Source organism: Nuphar pumila, chromosome 2 (assembly GCF_984573655.1).
Source record: "Nuphar pumila chromosome 2, dmNupPumi1.hap1.1, whole genome shotgun sequence".
Taxonomy (NCBI): domain Eukaryota; kingdom Viridiplantae; phylum Streptophyta; class Magnoliopsida; order Nymphaeales; family Nymphaeaceae; genus Nuphar; species Nuphar pumila.
Window position 1 is genome coordinate 133,027,018 of NC_143250.1, and position 16,709 is coordinate 133,043,726.

At 39.7% G+C, this 16,709-nt stretch overlaps 1 protein-coding gene across 1 annotated transcript in view; it reads right to left on the bottom strand.

The window, feature by feature from the left end:
- TSK (tetratricopeptide repeat (TPR)-containing protein) overlaps positions 1-16,709 on the bottom strand; it is an 85,166-nt gene that overhangs the window by 52,409 nt on the left and 16,048 nt on the right. Inside the window, exons 10-13 of the mRNA XM_089993315.1 lie at positions 8,361-8,508; positions 8,067-8,186; positions 3,745-3,845; positions 3,511-3,631 (exon numbers count right to left, since the gene is read on the bottom strand). Coding sequence (XP_089849441.1) covers positions 3,511-3,631; positions 3,745-3,845; positions 8,067-8,186; positions 8,361-8,508 — 490 coding nt within the window. The remainder of the gene's footprint in view (positions 1-3,510; positions 3,632-3,744; positions 3,846-8,066; positions 8,187-8,360; positions 8,509-16,709) is intronic.

Below are 16,709 nucleotides of genomic sequence, written 5' to 3' on the forward strand. Positions count from 1 at the left end.
TATTTTTGAGTTGTCAATTAATTGAAACTGGTTTGGGTGTCATCTATGGTGATTTGGTCAAGTGTTAATGAAGTTTTGGTGTGACTATTTCTGGCAGTAAGAGCATCAAGGGTATCAACCATATTAGGTTGTCATAATAGTCATGACGCTGTAGTATTTTGTTAGTTCAGACTATTGATAGTTAGTTTCTGACTGTTGTGACTGAGATTGCCTTTGTGCAAGGAATTTTGAGAGTAAGAGGTAACACGAGCTTCATTCGTTACTTCTATTTATAAAAAGCTTGGTTTAATGAAGAAAACTTGCAATGTGTGGTTGTCGACCAAGGTCAGAATCTTTCGCTCAAATTTATTAAAGCCAATGATATACCAGAAGAGAGATGAAGAGGAACACTCAATAGAATAAACTTCATTTTGCAAAAAAGAATAGAGGATACAACACAAAATGGTGTCCCCTATGGTTAAAATACAAAAGTGCCCCTAAAGAATAAACATATGTACATGGAATAAGAGGGTAGCACAAAATAACTATAATACATAGATTACATTTCACAACACTCCCCTACAAACTTGGGATGAATGAAACACAATCATTCCAAGCTTAAAGAAAAATGGTTGAAATGTCTTTAAGGGCAAACTTTTGGCAAAACAATATGCAATCTGACTTGTCCCAATATATGACAAGGAGATGGTTTTGTCCAAGTTATAAGTTTTCTGAGCGAAGTCATAATCTATCTCAATGTACTTGGTTCTCTAATGGAATTCAGTGTTTTTTGCTATGTGAATAGCACTCAGATTGTCACAATGCAAAGGTATTGCATTTTCAATGACAACACCCATGTCCCCCAGCAACCATCTTAGCCAGATCACCTAAGTTGTAACTTGAGCCATGGCAAAATATTCTACCTCTGTTGTGGAGAGTGCAATTCTTTATTGCTTCTTACTCTTTCACGATATCAAATAATTTCCCAGAAATACACAAAATCAAGTGGTGGAATCATGTCCTAGAATACTCCTCTAAAATCAGCACCACAATAATCTATCAATTGTAAGGCAGATGAAGCAAAAAAGAATAGAGCATAATGCATAGTGTCTCTAATAATATTTGATGATCCTTGATCCTTAACAGTGCTGCCAAGTGAGAAGATCTACGAACACTCATAAACTGACTCACCACATGCACTGCAAAAGTGATATATGACCCCAACTACAATATAGTGTCTTCACGTTTGTCCCATCAAGATACCCTCCTAATCTATTTCCATTAATTACTGCTACCATAAAATCGGACTAAAATGAGTAGTTGGTTCCGTGAAGCTTTACAGGAGTAAATTGAATTGGATCTTCCTCCCCCATTTCACACCCAAACCCCAACTACAATATAGTGTCTGCACATAGCCAACAACAGTAGCAACCAAATAACCAAATATGATACCATACCAAGCACAGCCACAAGTCACAATACCCAACACACAAATCGATGTCAACAAGAACCGATGATCTGTGTAGGCATACACAATCCACAAATGCACCAAGATAAGCACTACTGCCTTCAGCGCCACTAAACAGACCTTAAATAGGCTAAAGATCAATGAAAAACAACCAAATACGCAATCAATACACAGTCGACACCTTGAAACACATTTACCACCTCTACTATGTCAAGCAAGAATTACCATAACATCAAAAAAATGTTGAGCAATCCCTAAAACAGCACTTCAGATGCAATCCTTATACAAAAAATGACCCAATAGTACTCAATCTCAGCCATTAAAAATACTTGAAATAGTCCCACCAACAAGAAAGAAGTACAAGTTAGTGAAGAGGGAGAGAGAGAGAAAAATGCAATGAGTTAGTGGGGAGGGAAAGAGTACATCAATCCATTGACCCCCCTCTTTCCTATTTTATTAAGTACCATAGTCACCTGTATCGTTAAAGGTAATTTCTCGGAGAGATTTTCAAAAGTTGATAAATCTCGATAATATCTCGGGAGTTTAAAAATTTTAAAAAAATATAAATAACAACAAAAAAGCAAAGAAAATAATAAGTTTTGCATTATTTTTCTTCCAAAAATATAAATAAACATATTTTAAAGGTTTTAAAATATAAAAGAAACAAAAAATACGAAATGAACTTAAAATAAAATAAAATAGTGTTTTTCCCAAAAAATATTGTGATATTTTGTCATCTAATGATATTTTGAAAATATCACAAGATATTACCTTTAATATCGGCTACCTTAAAATAACGGTATTTCTCGTGATATTTTCAAAATATTGCCGATATCGGTGAGAGTGAGTACTACTAAGGTAAATAAATACAAAGACTTAAATGCCCCTTACACAATGAAAATGAGATGTAAGGATAGTCAATAGATTTGGACAATGCTAGTAATCTCTTCAACAGTGACAAGAAATCAGTCATGCATATTGCTACTAATCCGGTCTACCATGAGAGGACAAAGCATACATGTGCCATTTCAGCCGAGAAAAGATTGAATATAGGACTTTCAAAGTCTCCTATGTAAAGACTCAAGATCAATTGGCTGATACTAAAACTGTTTGCAAAACAAAACATGTGGCTTTGACAAGCAAGTTGGGGATGATAGACATATTTACCCCCAACTTAAGGGGGAGTTTGGAGAGGTGGCTGATATTGTCCAAGATGGTTGATTGTCTTATATCTTTGTCTAGACTTCCATGTACTTGAAATTAGGTTATGTAGTAAAGGGCATAGTGGACATTGTACACTTTGAGTAACAGCTTTAATGAAAAGAAGAAAGAGGGATCAATGAACTCTCTCTCTCTCTCTCGTTCTTTCTCATACGCTCTTTCCTTCTCCACTTCTCTATTTTTTCTTCTCACTTGCAGGTAAAGAAACTGAAGACCATGGAATATAAACCACTTTTTTCAAGTACAATTCTAGCCTGGAATTTATCATGTTTTGAAGACAATAATAAAAGTATTAATATCAAATAGAAAAAGAAACACAGTTAAAAGGGAATATTGTGGAAATGCATCACAAAAATATATTCAAGTCTATACTTATGACAAGTTCAAGGGAGAAAAAAAAAAGACTGGTTCCAAAATTATGTCCCCTAAATCTTGGAAGAATGATTATGCTACTTCAAATTAATGCTGTCATAAATCCGTCTCTGCAACCAAGATTAAGCCAAGGTTAATGTTGAGTAAAATAATTACAATGATTATATAATACCACCTTAAATTGTTCGAGTTGCATTCTTAGATGTCAGAAAAGCACAAAACTTTTATGTTCCTTGTTGCCAAGACCAGACCCACACGCATACACCAAAAAACACCAACAAGCAAATCCAAAGGTTGTCAAAAGGTCCAAATTAACAGATTAGATTAACATTTGTCTTTCAGTTTTGCCCTACTAACAGTTTCAACTCAATAAATGTGACCAATTAATCAATTATACACAATATATGACAAAGATGTGCTTTTATGAAAAAGATTAAATGAAGTGAAAGCAAATATCAGAAACTACATACCCAACACATTATGTGATAAATCCAGGACAGCCACTGGATAGTCATATAGTGCATCCAAAAAAGGTAAAATGGATATGTCTTCCAGTTCACAATCTGATACACTAACTTCATCTTCAGAAACCTTTGGAGGAAAAAAAAAGGACAATTAACAAAAAGCAAAAAAATACATGACACAAAAAATCATCAGCAACACCACAGTAGGAAAAAGAGAACACCAAAAAGACCCATACACACCTCCAAATTGTAAAGTTTCCTAAGCAACTTCATGTTGGGATATTCAGGGATCTTAGAGCAATAATCAACATATAACTTCATCAAACGTTTATGAATCCAACCTGCACAAGGAAAATCAGAATACATAATTTGTGAAGATCGAAAAACAATGAATTAGGAAAAGATTTCACAGAAAAACAAACAAAAAACACATTTTCCATACCACCATCTATTACTCACTTTAATGCATGGTTGGCATTTTTGAGGACACGTTATTGGATGGGCATTTTCTATCGGTGAGTCTTGCGAACAAACTCAGCGACTCGGGTGAGTCACGGTTTTTTATTTAATTTAATAAAAATCAATAACAAATATGTAATCCATAATATACTTAAAAAGTAGCATATAAGGGTAATTTATGATATATAATCATACATATAACTTAAAATTAGATAAATGTACACATAGTCACAAATATCGGAAGTATTTCCAAAATATCAAAAAAACATATGTTTGTTCACTGTTTTAAACTGCAAAATACATGAACTTTTTTAAAATGTAGATAATTAATTGCATGTGACTTATCTAAGAGGCATTAAAACAATGTCATTTTGGTAAAATCTACCTTTATTATCATTATTCTATTATCAAAAATTATTATCATTCAATTTCTCTCTCTCTATAAGACTCAAGTTTTTCAAAAAAAACATTGTTTGGATCCAGGTTGGATCCAACCCGGATCCGGGTCGCAGCCCCCACCCCGTGGTCTATTTAAACCCCCCAAGGGAGGGTTTCTTTTTACAAAAGCAAGAGTCCCCTAAGCCTCTCGTCTCTCTCCTTCCTGACTCCCTTTCTCCCCTCTCACATTGGAGCCACGCCAGAGCACCCAACCCTCTCCCACTCCAGAGCCACACCTGAGCCTCTCTCTCTCTCTCTCTCTCTCTCTCTCTCTCTCTCTCTCTCTCTCTCTCTCTCTCTCTCTCTCTCTCTCTCTCTCTCTCTCTCTCCCTTTTTTTCAAAGGTGGCGGCACCACTCGAGCGTCGCCCTCCCTTTTCTTCCCTGCTTTTCGTCGGCAAACCAGAGCCACCAACAGTGGTGGCTCTAGCTCGCCAGGAGAGAGGGTGTTGAGCACCCTCTCTTCTTCTCCTTCTTCCCTTGTTTTCTTAAAGGAAAGCAACAGCCGCTGGCTGCTATTGTGACCTTTGGGTGCCGACTAGGTAGGGCGGCCAAAGCCGTCACCCACCTTCCTCCCATGCAACTCCCCCCTTCCTCTACATTCGAGTAGTCGAAAACCCCCACCTCTCTCTATGTGGGCCTCGATTTCAACCAGAGCAGAGGCACCATCGCCCCTGCCTCTGCTTTTTTCTTTTTCCCTATTACCTGATCGGACAGGAGAGACGGACCATCAAGTCGCCTCCCTTCGCTTCCTCTCTTGCCCAGGAACCGAGCATAGCTCGACTTCTTCCTCTCTTGCGTAGGAACCGAACCTAGCTCGGTTGTGGCTTGCTCGACTGTGGGCTGGCCACTGCCTACGGCAGTGGCTTAGCCACGCTAGGTAGGCCCGACTGAGTTGAAATCGGTCAATATCGAGCCCAGCTCAGTTTTTTATTTTTTTTATTTTGGATCAAGTCCAAGCGAGCCCGGCATGGCCAAGGGCCAGCTACCTTACGATAAAAGGGCCCGGACGTCAACCCTCTCACCCATTTTCTCCCTATTTTTGAATCACGCCAACCTCGATTATACCCCAGGCCGGGTGCGGCTCGGCCTAACCGCCGAGCCCTCACCCCCCCCCCCTCTTTACCAGAACCTGGATTGGTCAAGAGGCAGCTTAGGGCTGCCTCTTACTTGGCTCAGCCAAACTGAATTTGGCAAATGCCGAACTCAGCTCAATCCATCTTTTTCGGTACCAAGTTCGATTAGGTCAAACCGAGTTCGGCTTGGTCAAACTTAGTCAACTTGATTCCCTGCAGAACCAAAACTGACTTTTATGCCTCGTTCTGCCTTATTCGGCTTATTAGCGAAGCTGGCTCAATTTCTTCTACCGGGCCTGGCTCAGTCCGATCAACTCGAACTGGATTCAGGTTTGACACGTGCGACGCGATCGTCGCCTCGTCTGCTAAAATAAAGTTTTAAATACATCTTTTATGCAGCCCAATATAATCCCTTTAGTGCTCCACACCGACACAACGGACGCGACACGCTTGCCAAGGCACGAGCCTTTAAGAACTTACTCTCGAAATCATCAGAGATTTAGACCATCTCCGAGGTAGTAAAAAGTTGCATACAAGAACAAATAACGGAATACTCCTAACTTATAAGTATTATATTATATATATACATATATATATATATATGTTTTTAACTCAATGACGTAATTTTGCGTATTCTTGTCCATTTAAATTATGTCATTTACTTTATCAATGCATTCGCTTATGTAATTTATTTAGCTTGATGTGTGGTTTCACACATTGGGCCTTGCTTTATGTCATTTACTTTGTTGTCGTGCTGAAATGTGCACAAGCCTATGCTTTAATAATATATGTATTCTATATACATATATAACTTTATAAAGTATGCAGTTTTGCGTACACCTGTCTAATTTAGATTACACGTGTATGTATTTAAAGACACAAATTTGTTTATCCTCGCCGAGTCACTATTTTTAAAAAGGATTTTACATGCAAGCTCGAGTTGTTCGCTGCCTCGAAAAGCAAAACAAGTATTAAGCATTTGCGCATTCGCAACTGAATTTTTTTTTTCTCAAACCAACATAACGAAAAGGCTTCAACTATGTAACCCTAGGTGGTACGTACATTCGGTCCTTCTTTTAGGTATCCGAAATGAATCGGATATTCCCCAGCATAAAGCACGAGACTTTGGAATTTTTAAATAATGTTGGAGTTTATTTCCGAGAAACCGATATCCTTTTCTTCGTAGTGGTACTATCAGACATGCACGGCATGTTAGTACTACGATGATTGAACAGGAAGTTTATAATAACCTCGCAGTGTGGCAATGCACGATGATTAAAAGAAAATCACATAAATGGTGATTATCACCTTCATAGGCAATTGGTTTAAAAGACCAGAGCATATTAAATGGGTTGTCAGATAAAATAAAACCTGGCATAGCCATTTATTTTTTTATTCTATCAAGAAAAAGAATCGGATGGTACAAAAACTCTGATGGACAAGTTGTTAACAACTATGCTCCTCGAGTAGCAATGGCTCGGTGTCCCCAATCATCAGAGTTAGTTAAGGGACTGGGTTACCAAAAATTATCCTAGGTGGTAGATCTCAGTGACTTCTGCAGAAGTTCGGATGCATCCCCTTGAACAAGTGACCTCTAAGGAGTTCTCTCTCGGTCATTTGTCATCCCCTTAGAAGCGGACTCAGCTAGTTGTTCGAGGTATCAATATACATAGAATAAGAAACCTCCGAACAATCTCAGCTGTTTCTACGTTTATCTTGTGTGTACCCTGAAGTCAGTTAATTATCGAAACAAGTTTACTATGCTCATTTTACTTATTATGAATTGCACATCACGAAAGAAACAACACATATATTAGTCTTGTTTTGAATTTTGATATCTATGCACCTACCAGATTTTTTACAAGTTTGACCCATTTTATGGGGTATAGGTGATGATTAGGTGTATATCACAGGCGATGGCGCGATGACGTGATGAAATCAAGATCCCACTTTTTTTTTTTTCGCTCATGAGCACGTTTTGTAATTTTGTATAAGGGTTTCTTTTGAAATCACTCTTTTGTATAAACTTTAATTATCAAAAACCTTGTTTTGAATTTATGTGGTTTCAATGCTTGCTTGGAGATACAAATCCATTGTGTAAAAGAAAGTTCGCTTGTAATACGCTCAAGGTCCGTTGAGTTGTTATTTCAAACACTATTTTTCACTGAACTACCATTTTAAACTCTCAAAAAGGATTGATTGCAAAGCTTCAAATTTTTCCTAAAAAGTTTACAAGTTCGAGATTTTGGAGCGTTACTCTCTCTTTCTCTCTCTCCACACACACACACTCAATGCTAATAAATCTCCCTCTTATCCACCAATAACCAAAAACAAGAATAGAAAACATTTTCAAGAAAATCCACTCTTGGAAGTGTAAATAGAAAAAAGCTTTCGAAAAACAGCTTTGTAAAGTTGAAAGCTTTAAATGTCTTTAGTGGGTTGATTTTAAACAAAACCTTGAAGGATTTTCAACTGACCGACATAAGATTCAACACATGTATGAGGTCTACAAATTTTTAAGATCCGTACAGGATGCTAACTAATAATCATAAACAGGCATACATCAAAGGTTTAGTCTGACACATGCATACCACTAACAACTGCTTCAATGCAGCCATTTCCATGAACATAGTCCTCGAATTGCCCAACCAACTCTGATGACTGCAAAGGTTTTCCATTCCACTTCAAAAGATGAATAATCGGTAACATCCCTGAAATTAAACACAACAGAAGGGCAGAACAGAACAAATCCAAAAGGTCACATAGAGATATGAAGTAAAACCTCATGAATATTCACATAGAATTATTGCATCTGCCAAACAAAGAGAAATTGTACATGGTTATGAAAATTCAGAGAGAAAAAAAGAGAAGAGTGGATTAATTACCACGCGAACATTTTTCATTAGGAAGCCTTAGATAATAGAGACATGCCAATTCAACCTTCATGCTGTCAATGCTCACTTTATCACCAATAATGCACGAAGATAAATCCATATGGATTATCGTATCATCAATTTTACAAGGAACTGTAAGCTGCAATGTAATTCACAAAAAGAGAAATTTGTACACAAGAAAAAGAACAAGAATAATACAATATAGTGATGTAGCATTTATAAAACCTGACTGCTAATCAATATCAAATGAAGCATCAGCAAAATGATGAAAGCATCAGGTAAATATGTGATTCAATACTTGAAAGTTGAAACAGGAGGTCAATCCGGTCAAATACTTCTGTATCTATGGATTACTTAAAAGGACTATTAACCAAGACACACTCCAGTGACATGTCACAGAGACAGATAGGAGCACCACATATGCACTATCGGTATGACATACGCAATAGTATTTATAGAACTATGACAATGTGAACATGGCATGCATATGTTTTTGATGCAGTGGAGACATCGACTGCAGCGGTTCTTGGGTGTTGAATGGAAGAACTCGGCTCCCACGTCGATGCAAGACACCGATATGGCAGCAACAAATACAAAAACTGGCTGTAGTGAGCCTATGACGCTTAAACGATATCAGGAGCCCACGCTATGGCTCCTCGATAGCATGACGCTGTCGTTGAATTTTTTTCTGGTGCCCAGTCAGTTGTGCGACAGCAATATAACCAAGGGAGTACACCTGATGCAGCGAGAGAGGGGATTAAGGCTGAACAGTCGTTGGACGGAGGAACCGAGCACTGTGCTGCTAACGAGTGTTGTCGTAGGCTGTGTCTTCAAGGCACCGACGGCAACAAGTAATGATGCAGAAACACGACTTCTACAGTTAATATGCAATGAAAAGTCCCTGTGGGATACACTGACTGCTTATGCTTTATTTCATTAACTAATAAATTGCCAGCTGAAGGCAATAACAAAACAAAGGGAAAACAGAAACAACAAAGACGTAATGACAAAAAGAATAAATGTAAAGGGAAAATCTGCAGGAAGGAAATGACGTCAAACCAAGAAGGGGAAAAACCAGTCCTAGGCAAAGGGGAAAATTGCTGATAAAAAAACAAATACGGCTGCTGCCAATCTTGAATATTCTCTCCTCCTCTCGCACGAAACCCTAGATAGGGTATTAATAATGTTTTGCTGGATCTGGGTCTCGGGTCCAATCCTTGGACCCGATCAAAACGCTGATTGCTGTTGGATTTGGGGCGGTCCGACTCGTGCTTTCTGTGCTCGTGGACGTCCCAGACTTGCTCTTCATCATTCTCCCCTGGTTGGGAAGAAGTTGGCTCTGACGACTTGTTGTCACCACGATATGCATATAAATCAGACACATTGATGATAGACAACATGTATCTATATTCCTGGACGACTCCAAATCAAAGCCTGTAGATTTGTTTTGAATTTGACCGTCTGTGTCATCTGCTATGTCACCCCTTGGAGGCACAGGCTGAAATTTTGTCCCTCCAGCACGCGGTCTTAAGGGTTTTGCTAGAATACCAACAATACAAGCATGTTTACCAAAAACTGGACCACCTGTTGAAAACTTCACTATATCTGCCCCGAATGCATAGTAGCTCTGCTCACCGTCTATAGAGTAATCCCCGTTCAGGATCTTGCTCCCAAAAGCAAACCCAAACAACTTCAAAAGATCAATTATTGCTGGAATGTTCAATGTTCCATAAAGAGGCCCGTCATTCCCCATTGCTGAAACCATAATAATATTTTTTGCAGTCAACTCCCAAACCGTTTCGACTAATGGAAGGTCTAAGTAATCAGGTCCCTTTGAATCAGTATCTTCAAGAAGACGCATCAGAGATGTCACACCCCCAGACTTTATATTATTTTCAGGATAGGCATTCACACCCTTATTATCCATTGTTGGCAACTCAAGATGGTCTATTGTTTGAGTACCATTCTCATTTCCTTCATTTACCTTTGAACTGTGGAGCAGGGCATGGTTATCTGTTGTTAGATGGGATTCACGCTGAGGGTGCATCGGCTGGCCTGTTTTCGCGAAGATGGGATTCACGCGAGCTGCTGCGCTGTCAACCGAATCTGCTACTGGCGTTGGTGTTGGAAATGCGCGTTGTTCCATCGTTGATTCAAGAACGACCAACCGATCTTCGATTCCATCCATTCGTTTTGACAAACCAACTACCTCCTTTTCTAGGTGTAGCATATCTTCTTGCATCTCTGTCACCATGTCGAGCATCTGCTTTATGATCTCCTCTCGCACCTTTCCGTTCGTAGGACCGTTCCTCGCCCCTTGCGTTATGCCGTTGACGAAGGAGGAGGGGCTGAGCTCTGATACCATTTGATGCAGTGGAGACATTGACTGCAGCGGTTCTTGGGTGTTGAATGGAAGAACTCGGCTCCCACGTCGATGCAAGACACCGATATGGCAGCAACAAATACAAAAACTGGCTGTAGTGAGTCTGTGACGCTTAAACGATATCAGGAGCCCACGCTATGGCTCCTCGATAGCCTGACGCTGTCGTTGAATTTTTTTCTGGTGCCCAGTCAGTTGTGCGACAGCAATATAACCAAGGGAGTACACCTGATGCAGCGAGAGAGGGGATTAAGGCTGAACAGTCGTTGGACGGAGGAACCGAGCACTGTGCTGCTAACGAGTGTTGTCGTAGGCTGTGTCTTCAAGGCACCGACGGCAACAAGTAATGATGCAGAAACACGACTTCTACAGTTAATATGCAATGAAAAGTCTCTGTGGGATACACTGACTGCTTATGCTTTATTTCATTAACTAATAAATTGCCAGCTGAAGGCAATAACAAAACAAAGGGAAAACAGAAACAACAAAGACGTAATGACAAAAAGAATAAATGTAAAGGGAAAATCTGCAGGAAGGAAATGACGTCAAACCAAGAAGGGGAAAAACCAGTCCTAGGCAAAGGGGAAAATTGCTGATAAAAAAACAAATACGGCTGCTGCCAATCTTGAATATTCTCTCCTCCTCTCGCACGAAACCCTAGATAGGGTATTAATAATGTTTTGCTGGATCTGGGTCTCGGGTCCAATCCTTGGACCCGATCAAAACGCTGATTGCTGTTGGATTTGGGGCGGTCCGACTCGTGCTTTCTGTGCTCGTGGACGTCCCAGACTTGCTCTTCATCATTCTCCCCTGGTTGGGAAGAAGTTGGCTCTGACGACTTGTTGTCACCACGATATGCATATAAATCAGACACATTGATGATAGACAACATGTATCTATATTCCTGGACGACTCCAAATCAAAGCCTGTAGATTTGTTTTGAATTTGACCGTCTGTGTCATCTGCTATGTCACCCCTTGGAGGCACAGGCTGAAATTTTGTCCCTCCAGCACGCGGTCTTAAGGGTTTTGCTAGAATACCAACAATACAAGCATGTTTACCAAAAACTGGACCACCTGTTGAAAACTTCACTATATCTGCCCCGAATGCATAGTAGCTCTGCTCACCGTCTATAGAGTAATCCCCGTTCAGGATCTTGCTCCCAAAAGCAAACCCAAACAACTTCAAAAGATCAATTATTGCTGGAATGTTCAATGTTCCATAAAGAGGCCCGTCATTCCCCATTGCTGAAACCATAATAATATTTTTTGCAGTCAACTCCCAAACCGTTTCGACTAATGGAAGGTCTAAGTAATCAGGTCCCTTTGAATCAGTATCTTCAAGAAGACGCATCAGAGATGTCACACCCCCAGACTTTATATTATTTTCAGGATAGGCATTCACACCCTTATTATCCATTGTTGGCAACTCAAGATGGTCTATTGTTTGAGTACCATTCTCATTTCCTTCATTTACCTTTGAACTGTGGAGCAGGGCATGGTTATCTGTTGTTAGATGGGATTCACGCTGAGGGTGCATCGGCTGGCCTGTTTTCGCGAAGATGGGATTCACGCGAGCTGCTGCGCTGTCAACCGAATCTGCTACTGGCGTTGGTGTTGGAAATGCGCGTTGTTCCATCGTTGATTCAAGAACGACCAACCGATCTTCGATTCCATCCATTCGTTTTGACAAACCAACTACCTCCTTTTCTAGGTGTAGCATATCTTCTTGCATCTCTGTCACCATGTCGAGCATCTGCTTTATGATCTCCTCTAGCACCTTTCCGTTCGTAGGACCGTTCCTCGCCCCTTGCGTTATGCCGTTGACGAAGGAGGAGGGGCTGAGCTCTGATACCATTTGATGCAGTGGAGACATTGACTGCAGCGGTTCTTGGGTGTTGAATGGAAGAACTCGGCTCCCACGTCGATGCAAGACACCGATATGGCAGCAACAAATACAAAAACTGGCTGTAGTGAGTCTGTGACGCTTAAACGATATCAGGAGCCCACGCTATGGCTCCTCGATAGCCTGACGCTGTCGTTGAATTTTTTTCTGGTGCCCAGTCAGTTGTGCGACAGCAATATAACCAAGGGAGTACACCTGATGCAGCGAGAGAGGGGATTAAGGCTGAACAGTCGTTGGACGGAGGAACCGAGCACTGTGCTGCTAACGAGTGTTGTCGTAGGCTGTGTCTTCAAGGCACCGACGGCAACAAGTAATGATGCAGAAACACGACTTCTACAGTTAATATGCAATGAAAAGTCTCTGTGGGATACACTGACTGCTTATGCTTTATTTCATTAACTAATAAATTGCCAGCTGAAGGCAATAACAAAACAAAGGGAAAACAGAAACAACAAAGACGTAATGACAAAAAGAATAAATATAAAGGGAAAATCTGCAGGAAGGAAATGACGTCAAACCAAGAAGGGGAAAAACCAGTCCTAGGCAAAGGGGAAAATTGCTGATAAAAAAACAAATACGGCTGCTGCCAATCTTGAATATTCTCTCCTCCTCTCGCACGAAACCCTAGATAGGGTATTAATAATGTTTTGTTGGATCTGGGTCTCGGGTCCAGTCCTTGGACCCGATCAAAACGCTGATTGCTGTTGGATTTGGGGCGGTCCGACTCGTGCTTTCTGTGCTCGTGGACGTCCCAGACTTGCTCTTCATCATTCTCCCCTGGTTGGGAAGAAGTCGGCTCTGACGACTTGTTGTCACCACGATATGCATATAAATCAGACACATTGATGATAGACAACATGTATCTATATTCCTGGACGACTCCAAATCAAAGCCTGTAGATTTGTTTTGAATTTGACCGTCTGTGTCATCTGCTATGTCATCTGCTATGTCACCACTGCATCAGTTTTCATAAACTAAAAGCTAACACATAAAATTACTATCTTAAAAGCACAAATTCATGAAAATAGATCCAAGATATTTACAAAATAAAAGGATGGAATGTATAAGTAAAATATGACCGTGGTATGGATGATATCAGTTCAAATAAAATAAAAATAATTGCCAAAAAGGATGATTTTTTCTGGCATTGGGAACAGAAAGACTATAAGATAATCTCCAAATTGTTGGAAAGAGTTATTCAATAGTATAAATGAAATTTTGAGTTCATAGTTATTGATTTTATATAGTTAAATAAGATAAATGATCACATCAATATGTTATAATGACAGTGCAACTATAATGGAATAAGCATTATGTTATCAAAATAAAATGACAAAAAACAAATTGAAAACAATAGAAATTGTACATATACACATATGGAAATGGATTAATTTGTATATTTTGCTACTGGAATTATTACATGAAATGAAGGAATTTTCAAACTACTTCCAAAACTCCAAGTTTCATGAACTTTGTTGTATGTCTTTGAGAACATAAAAATTCTATAATACCTATGAAAGAAGCGAAAAGGCCAGAAGATAGGGAGAATAAAATTTGGTATTCGTTATATTCAACAAGATAAAAAAACACACAAATATAGTGGTGCAGACGGTTTTTACAATCCCATAACAAGGATAACTGACTACACGATATAATTCCATGAATTAAGGGATAAAAAAACTACCTGTTTTACATAACAATAAGGTAACGCCTACCATAGGCATTCTTTCCTTTTAACGCCTATCGTAGGCATTATTTCCTTTTACTCCCCGTCAAGTTGGTGCGTGAGGATTGAGGATACCCAACGTGCTCTTGAGACGAGAGAAGTGTTCACTGCCAAGCACCTTTGTAAAAAGTGTGCATATTGTAAATGAGTGGGAACAAACTGAGATATGATTAACCCACTCTGAATCTTCTCTCGAACGAGATGACTCAATCTCGATATGCTTTGTGCACTCATGGTAGACCGGATTCGCAGCAATATGAAGCATGGCTTGGTTATCACAATGAAGTATTATGGGTTAGGAATGGTGAATACCGAAATCTAACAATAAGTACTTGATCCATGTGAGTTAACAACATGCTAGAGTCATGGATCGATATTTTGCTTCAATCGAAGATTGGGACACCATAGGTTGCTTCTTTGTTTTCCAAGAAATAGGGTTGTCTCCAACCATGACGCAATAACAAAATCTGGATCTATGGGTCATTGGGCAAGAGGCCCAATCCACATCACAATAACCAATGACTTGAATCTTACTGGTAGAGGACATCAAGATTCCTTGTCCTATGGTGCTCTTTATGTATCAAATAACTCTCATGGCAGCATCCATATGAGGCTTTCGCGGTCTGCTACTGAATTGGCTTAAGAGGTTGACGGCAAACACAATGTCAGGTCAGGTTATGGTCAGATATAACAATCAACCTACGAGGCACTGATATGACCCTAGATCCTCCAAAAATCACCATCTTTATTATTGAGTTTGAGATGTTCCATGGGAAATTGACTTAGCTTCACGCCAAGGTAACCCATATCCTGCAAAATGTCAAGAGCATACTTTCGTTGTGATAAAAAAATGTCACCTTTGGATCTGACAACCTCAATGTTGGGAAAGTACTTAAGTCTTCCAAGGTCCTTCAATCGAAATTGATGATTGATATGTCTTAAGTTGCTCTATGTATACAATATTATCTCCTGCAATAATGATGTCATCCACGTAAACGAGAACAAAAATGTGTCCCATTTGTGACCTTTGAGAAAAAAGAATAATCGACTTTAGACTGGGAGAATCCTTCTTGAACCAGATGCGTGAACAACTTGGCAAACCAGTTTCTAAATGATTGTTTGAGTCCATATAAGGACTTGTGACAACGGCAAACCTTACGCTCCCCCTAAAACGAGAAACAGGATGATAAGTTCATATAAAACTCTTCATCAAGATCATTGTGGAGAAAGGCATTGTTGACATTTATTGGATATAAATGACAATCCTTTATGGCTGCAATGGCTAGCAAGCATTGAACGGACACTAATTTAGCAACAAGGGCAAATGTCTCATTATAATCCAAACCTTCAATCAATGTGAGTGTAGCCTTTTGCTACCAAGTGCGCTTTATACCTCTCGATGGATCCATCAGTATGATATTTAATTTTATAGACCCATTTGCAGCCAACAGAACGTTAGTCTATAGGTAGATCCATAATCGAAACATTGAGACTTCATGGCTTGGGAAAAGGTTTCAGGTTCGGAGTGTTGGGAAATGACACTGAGAAAAAAAACGATGTTGTTTGGAAAATGATCATAACCTATGAATTGGGATAACGCATGATCTGTGCAACCAACCTTCTCTCTCGTGTCAGTTGATTGGAATATGGGGGCATCCATGTAACAACTATAATCCATGAGATGCGGTGGTGGTTGGAGGATTCTTTTGAGCCTTCGGATATGGACGTCGATAGGTTCGGAAGTACTGCGGTCAGTTTGGTAAACAGGTTATGGGTTAGGATTCGGATTGTGGCCAACATCAGACCAGATCGAGGATTTGGGTCATGGGTCCCATTGTTTTGAACATCAATGGGTTCTTGAATCTCGCATGACTGAGGTTCGAATATGGATATGGGTAAGACTCTCCCCTCTTCCCTATCCAAAGCATTATGATCTTAAAACGGAAAAACATTTTCACAAAATTTTACGTCACGACTAACAAAAATTTTGTCTTTCAAGATCATATACGTGATAGCCCAGTTGACCATATGGGTACCCTACAAAAATTCCTTTATGTGCCCAATTATCAAATTTATGAGAATAATGGATGTTGCGGCCATAGCAAAGGCATCCAAAAACTCTAATGTGATCATAAGCGAGGTTTTGACCATTAAGTAACTCATATGCTATGTCACAGGGACTCGGCAAAGCAGATGTCGCACCCGCATCGACGCGACTCGACGCGGGTGCGCATGCGGCACCGGGTGCGGTCAACACGACCTTAGGTGCAGTCAACGCACCCAAGGTCATTTTCGTCCACATTTCGAACATTAAAAAAAACGATGAAAA